This window comes from Protomyctophum bolini (genome assembly GCF_963924005.1).
Source record: "Protomyctophum bolini genome assembly, chromosome: 13".
In the NCBI taxonomy this organism is placed as follows: Eukaryota; Metazoa; Chordata; class Actinopteri; order Myctophiformes; family Myctophidae; genus Protomyctophum; species Protomyctophum bolini.
Genome location: NC_137874.1, coordinates 11,277,103 through 11,284,811, shown reverse-complemented (window position 1 = coordinate 11,284,811; position 7,709 = coordinate 11,277,103). Strand labels below are relative to the sequence as shown.

At 42.1% G+C, this 7,709-nt stretch overlaps 1 protein-coding gene across 1 annotated transcript in view; it reads right to left on the bottom strand.

Moving 5' to 3' along the window:
• Positions 1-952: 952 nt before the first annotated feature.
• Positions 953-7,709, bottom strand: part of gabrg2 (gamma-aminobutyric acid type A receptor subunit gamma2) — a gene marked incomplete at its 3' end in the record, with an annotated part of 70,472 nt that continues 63,715 nt past the window's right edge. Inside the window, exons 9-10 of the mRNA XM_080779469.1 lie at positions 4,488-4,511; positions 953-1,231 (exon numbers count right to left, since the gene is read on the bottom strand). Coding sequence (XP_080635595.1) covers positions 953-1,231; positions 4,488-4,511 — 303 coding nt within the window. The remainder of the gene's footprint in view (positions 1,232-4,487; positions 4,512-7,709) is intronic.

The following is a 7,709-nucleotide window of genomic DNA, read 5'->3' as shown; positions in this document are numbered from 1 at the left end:
ATGATAACCAACAGTGCTCTTTTGTTCTGTTTTTTAGCTTCCAGCCAACAATATAAGACCTTAAAATGTGTTGATTTTTGGCCTGAAAGGTGCATGCAATAAATGTAAAACACTACGCAATAATAAAATATATACAGGGTCTGTACAGCTGACCATTGATCATAAATAGCATTATCTAACTCAGTGAAACCTCACATGAAAACAAAAAAGAATGTTTACTTGTACCAGATAGCAGAATACATTTTTATCAAAGTGAATCTCAAAAATCACACTCACTGTCCAACATTGCTCTATTAAAGTGCTTCAGATTTAGCTTTTTTTGTACGTTAGATGGATTTAAATAAAATTGTAGTAATGCTGTACGAGTTGAGGTCGTTGTAACCTACTGTAACTCAGAAAATGCTGTACAGATGACCAATTGTAATATCAGTAGGTTAGTGTCATCTCAGGAGAGGGAGAATGCGATCATTGCTTGTAGACCTTCACTGTTCATAGATATCCTACAAAGCAATCAATGCTGCGCCCAGACAACTGAGAGAAGAGAGAAGTACGTTTGTAAGGAAAGCATCCTTGTGTAACAGCAGGGAATCTGTTAAAGCCTATACTGTAGGCATGCAAAAATAATGGAACTTAGAGTTTGGCTATCCCTTAGCACAATCATTGTTTCACTAAACATCATCAGACGCCTTCATGCCAGTTAGTTATAATGCTACAACTTTTGCATTGTTGTTATTGTAAACACATAACTAATACTGGAGAGAGAGTAAAAGTCATGAATACAAATGTCATCATCCAGGAAAAAAAGAAGAAGAGAGAATGTCAAATCAAAACATTGTGGATTTCAGTTGGTCTCCTCCTTGAAAATGTTTATTTTTTTTCCCCCCGCTGGAGCAGAGGATGGATGGGTGTAATGTGATGAACTGTATGATAAGGCTGGCTACACAACAGACCCTTAGAGATAGAGATATGAGACCCAGTAGACGAGGTTGAAGAGGCCAAATGCAGTGGGGAAGCCGATGCGCGCGTACGAGTCTATCTTTGCCACGCGAATGTGCAACCTGCCGTGCCGCCACGCTCCGGAGCGGCAGTCCTCGAAGCAGCAGAAGAAGCTGGTGCAGTCCTTTCCGTCCAGACACTCGTAGCCGTACTCCTCGTCCCTCTCCTGCATGTGTGAGGCGTTGTTCATCTGGATGGCGGTGGCCGAACGGGGACGAATGTCCACCGTGGGTGTCTGCTTTTTGAACAGGACAAAGAATTACGCAGTTAGCCGCCAGGAGTCACCGCGAGCACTCCAATTTAACAGCATTGTGCAACACAACACCAAGGGACCTCATTCGTTTTATGTCAGTAGTCAGCGAAATGTAATGTGCACCTTCAACTTGCCAGCGGATCCTTTTGAAGGAAATGCCAGGGTAATACAAATGGGCCCATATCTCGCACCTGTGGTTGTAATTAGGGGTGTTTAGGCCTATACATTAGCTGACAATGGGTCAGTCCCTGTGGAACTCATGATGCAAATTACACCTTTGGGTAAACTCTGGGATAGAGCTGGCTTGCTGAGGTTTCCTTTTTTATATCATTATTTTTCAGATTGATGATGCTAGTGCTGGGCAATTCCATTCCACTTTTAATGGTATTGACGCTATACTGTCGCTGTACAAAAAAAATCTACATACAGTACTGTGAGATAAAATTGGCAAATGAAAGCATCAAGTCTTGTTGGTGTGTAATGACTCACTGAAATTACATAACTTAATTTATGTGTGGATGACATTGGGGGAGCTTCACTGGAAGAAATGCAGGACACATTGGACTTGGCTTGTGATGCATCCGGGATCTAAGCTGAGAGATACGGAGTGTTTTGTTGGAAGATGTATATCGCATCTTTCCAGCCCACTCTTCCTCCTGCCACTTTAATGTGTTGAAATAAACTCCATTTCAAGCTGCGCTCACTGCTGGAGGGCACACATGCAAGCCTTCATTTATGAAAGACTCCCAAAATAGGACAGTGACATCAGCACGTCTTTGCCCTGTCACTTGAAAGGGAGACAATTAGTATTCAAATAGTGAGTTTTCATCACGATTTATCTCAAAATGCCATGCCACCTTTGCGCAAATTGGAATTCTGGTTCTTTGGAAGATTAACTGCTCAATCCCTCTTGGCAGCCGAAGTTTCCCTGCAGATAAACTCTGGCATTGACCTCAACGTTAAAAAATACAGTACATTGTGAGCTTGCAGACGTCAAAGGCCAACCTCCACAAATTTATCACCACTGCACATTTCACAGAACTGCTATTTGCTGTCACTTAAAAGCTTTTTCGTGTCTTGCTTTTGAAATGTAAGAGTATATAGCCTACATAAAATAACCGCACAACTGTAACAACATTATAGTCTACCAGGTGTATTTACATTGGGCACCGTAAAACATGCTTCATGCTGACATTTATTGTTAGATACCGGTATATTTACAATGGACAAGAGGGGTTTACTTGTCACTCACTCACAAATAGCGAAATGTTGTTAAGCATATGTGGTAGACTAGTATCCACATGGACTGCCATTATAGTGGTGGCTTCACATTTTGCCCAGCACTAGTGTACACAAGGGTGGCTGTCATCCCCTTGAAAACGATACATAACCATGGACAAAGTTTGTTTCGACAAACCCCCCCTCCCTTTTTCCTGAATCAACAGATAGCCTGTAGTTCGGCTAGTGCTGGAATGATTAGCACAGCAGGTTATGTGAGTCAGTTCTCAAAGGGGATTGGAAGGAAGCGTGGTGGAAGCTCAAGCAGAAGGAAGGAGCACAGACGGCATCCCGTCGTACGGCAGTGGTGGGGCCATAGGGGTTAGCAAAGAAAAATACAATACAGCACAGTGCCATCTGCAACTTTAACTGGCTGAAGGTAGACAACCTCATGGATGACCCAAATCAAACATGCAGTTTATGCTTAGTTGCATGTCTGTGTCGCTCTGCAAAAACTGGACTTCTAGCTGCTAAAAGTGTGATTCGTGACAATGAAAATAAATAACTAGATAAATTAAATGGTGTATCTAATGCGTTTGTTTATTGTTTGCCACGGAGTATATGGCTCAGCCTTCAGAATACTTGCCTAATATATGTAAGTTTAGCAACAAATTCGCCTTTCACAAAAGTTACCTGTTGAAATAGGTGAATCATTCTAAAGACTATTAAAATACAATCAAATTTTCTTAGGTAAATATTTAGCATTTATTTATTTTATAAATCAAGTTTATGTAAATTAATCCTGGTGTGTATATATACTGCCTCCTCCTGGCCAGCTGGGGCACCTGATGGAGGGGAAAGGAACTGGTTGGAACGTGTTCTTTCCACGTAGGTCCAACCGGGGAAACTTCCCCCTATCAGGTGATAAGAAGCGGCTTGGACTCCTCATGCATAGAAGGAAGCATGAGGTCAGTCCGTTGCTCTCCCCACGTTGGCAGAGGGAGTGTAGCACCCATGATTACATTAGATGATTGACACTGGGTGAAAAAATGGATTGCAAAATCGTGGGATAAAAAAAAATATATATATCTTTGGTCAAATACTAGAGGTTATTTCCTCTCTACTTGCATTGCGTTAAATTTAGCTCCTCGCTGGCGCCCACCCACCTGGTGTGCATTTTCTGGGTATTTAGAGATTACGTAGCGTTAATCCACTGAACGGACCCAAGCTCTAATTAGACTTAACACAGTGTCGGGGTTGTCTATTTCAGTCTGTTAAGGCTCTGCTGACTCTGTAGGAAGCGTCAGGGTTTAGAAGCCCAACAAATACGGTTATAGATTTACTGGCAGGAGATGGGAGGAAGAAGAAGAAGAAGAATCAGAAGTAGAAGAAGTAGAAGTAGAAGAAGAAGAAGTAGAAGAAGAAGAAGAAACTAGCTTGCCATAGTTACAATCGAGCGAAGAGTAAAGCCTGATTCATACTTCGCGACAGTATCGTACGCCGAGAATATCAGTCCTACAAGCTCACGACACATGCAGGCATCCGACGCGTTGTGAGCTTGTAGATCTTCTATTCTCGGCATGCGACACCATCGCGTGCGACAGAGCATAAATTAAGCTTGACACAGGACAGGACAGAGGGAGCCAGAATGCTGTCATACAGGCCCCTATAGGGCTGGTACAATAGTTTTCTCGTGTACACAGTTACACACTGTATGTGTGTGTGAATGGTTATTTGAGATTCCAAACAAAACCACATTAAGTAGAGTGTGTACGACGTCTGGCTGGCTGGCTGCCTCCGCACTGTGCATGGAGCCCAGGTTTGGTGTTATTTCTTTGATTGTGCTACCCAGGAACTCAAGTGGGAGTACAATGACAATACAGGTAGTCAGAGACAGGATATATGCTTTAAGGAGAGGCAGTACTGGTCAAAGCAGTGAAGTGCTAGGGGCCCCAAAGAGCCATAATGCAGCAAACACATGCAGTCAGTATAGGGTAAACTTCAGACACAGGCAGTATACCTTTGACGAAAAGAGTCGGAGGAGCTTTTGTCCGGACAGGAAACAAAGAACATGTGGATTTTTTAAAAAGAGAGTACTGAAGTATAAACAGACAGCTAAACAGAGATAATCAAACAAATACAGAAGAGAGACATGTACAGCAGGTTACAGTACACAGCAAAATCCTGAGTGTAAAAATGGACCATGGGGTTCATTTTAAAATGCTCTGAGTTAGAACAACACTCGGGTTTTGGCGGTGTACTATAAAAGAGACTTACTTATTACACAACAGACAAGGGGGGAGATGCATAGTAGGCTACAACATACAGTATCACAGGTGGCGCGGTGAGTCTGAACCACGTAAGCCCTATTTAAAGTTTTCAAAAATATCCAATATACAAGCATTGCAACATGTGAGCTTGTAGAATGGCTCATTTTTAAATAAGGATAAGTAAATAGATTATAACAAAATAATAATGTACGACTGACACAAGAGAGATGAATTAAAGAGAGAGCATAATACAATGGTTAAATAGTGGCTGCAGTACATGGTTTATGAGTATTGTGGTACAATGTGGTAACGTTGGCACTTTAAACTGAGTCTTATCTTATCTAAGCAATTGGAAGAATGTTTCACATATTTAGTTTATTTTTATTCGTTTAGTTCAATGTTCTTTATTAGCTGTCTCGTGTGGTATACACATCAAAAGATTGATCCGACAGTAAGCCCCGGAGCTCGGATATGTGTGTTATCAGATCTAGCGCATACATTTTCAGAGTGATTATAGATACAATACTGGTGGCTGTGCATATTACAGTATTTTGGGAGAGACATGAACCCAAAACAAAACACAACAGCTCTGAAATAGTGGACACTGTTAGTATCTCTATGAAATCTAAGAGAAGACACTTATATGGAACACAGCTTAAAGGAAATCAAAAGTAGTTTTTGTTCTTCTGCTTTATATTTAAAGTCTTTTCTTTTTAGAGCATATATATTTTACTACTTTTCATAAAGATCAAAGCACATACGCACACCCTTGGCAAGCCGAGCCAGAACATCCCCTCTGAGATGGTAAACTGGAATTCCACCATTATTCATTCATTCATCCAGTTGCTTTAGAGACCGCGGCAGAACCTTAGTTACAGCCACGGAAAGTAGAGCGCTCCAGTTCGCCTCAATGTTAAATGAATGTTTCTGCTCTGACTGGATTGACAAAATGTTAGTTATGGTGCAGTCACTATAATGCGCCCACTCGTGTTGTTTCATGCTTGTTATTTATTTATTCTCCCCCAAACTACTCTTTCTCCTCCTTCATGCTTTCACATAGAAAGTTATTTCAGACTTTTAAAATGTTTGGCTTCATGGGCTTCCATACAACTTTTAATGTAACTGTTTACAGTATACTTAATAGAGAGAGAGAAATAAAAAAAATAACACTGGCCATAGACTTGGGTTTTATAGCAAGCTTTCGGTCATAGACCTTCTTCTTTGAGTGTGCGGAGATTGATTGTTCAAATGTTTTATACATAAAATTAACTGTAATAATTTGAAACGTTATACTGGAGCTACGTGGAACGCCATTTTATGTGGACGATCTGCTATGAGAGGATAACTTTGTGAAGAATGACAGGAGAGATGAGAAAATAGAGACAGATAGTCAGAGGGACCAACTATAATCAGACGTCTGCCTCAATAGTACTGTAGACTAGCACCACAGTTCTCAAAGTGGGGTCTGTGACTCATAGCCAGGGGGTCCACGAAATAATTCACTTGGAAAACATTCCCCCCTCCAAGGGGTACCTGGGCCAAAAAACAAGTTTTGAGAAGCTCTAGTGGAAGCCACTATGCCAGCGATTCTCAACCTGGGGCAACATAAGTAAGCCGACATAATTAGCAAAACACTAAGGTTTTGTAATATAAAAAATATTTTCATTAACCTTTTAATTCATTTACAAAAAGATCAATACAATAATCACGCTCTGAAAATACACGTGGCCCACACACCCCGATCAAATGGGTGGGCCTTTGCATGTTGGGGCCATGAAACTTTTGGAATTTTAAAGTGGACCCTGATCCACTGCTTATAGAGGAAGCTACTAGCTGTGCTGTGTGAGATTCGAGGCTCCTGCAGTATGAGAGACTCACTCCTGTTATGGTATGTGACTAGATTACAGATGTGTGATGTGCTGTGACAGATGTGTTGCATAGATTAAGGACAGGTTGACTGATCCTCCAGCACCACTACCCCTGTGCGTGACATGAGGTTGTGAGTGACCTCTGGGGAGATGCTCCCTTAGGGAAACAGCAGCACAGGGTAAGAGATGTCCCGAAGGCTTATCCTGATGTGCTCTATAATACACTAGGGGTGATTGGATGGGGCAGGGAAAGGAGGAGATCTATAAATAACAAGTAAGGGCTAAACTAAAGGGCTAAAATCTTTGACCCTTCACCTACAGTATACTGGAGGACCTTGACCGAACAACAATCTTTGCATTCTCAACCCTTTTAACGTTCAGGAACCCCCCTCCCCACCAGTTTGGTGTGCCACAGACCCCCATTTGATGAAATTCTTTAAATATCTATGACCACGATCTACAGTCTACACTGTCAAATAATCCCCGTTAATTTAACTCTGAGCGTGTACAGATGGATTGAATCAAATGGAAAGGTCTACTTCCATATGTACACTGGTTAGAGAAGAACTTACATTTGGTTTCAAACCACAGTATATGAATCATTTAACTCAGTGGGGACCCCCTGGAATCCCCTCAAGCAGGTCCAGATTAACAATGGGACTAAGCGCCAGGGCCCGCAGTTTACAGGGCCCTGTGCGAGACTATTTAAAAATAGTTACAGCTTCCGTCTAAACCGTATTCATAGGTCACCGATTTGTAACGCAACGCTAGTGTTTTTGGTCGTCCAACGGTTTCTTAACCACTCGGTGGGAGGAGACTCAGGAATAGCAGATCCAGCGTCGGGGGAACAGCCTTATAACTCTGTGGGAGCATCGCATGGGGATAGTGCTGGCGGTGCACTCACTGCCACTGAACGCACACGTGTTCACTCACTGGGCACGCAAGCGTGAAAAGTGTCGTCCTTGATTGTGTTATGCACACGCAAATCACTTTGCACGCGTGCATGGGGCCTTTTGATTTGGTGTAGCGCGCCAGGGCCCTTGGAGGGGTTGATTCGCCTCAAGGAAACCACATTGATACCCAGTTTTAGAATTTAACATCGAA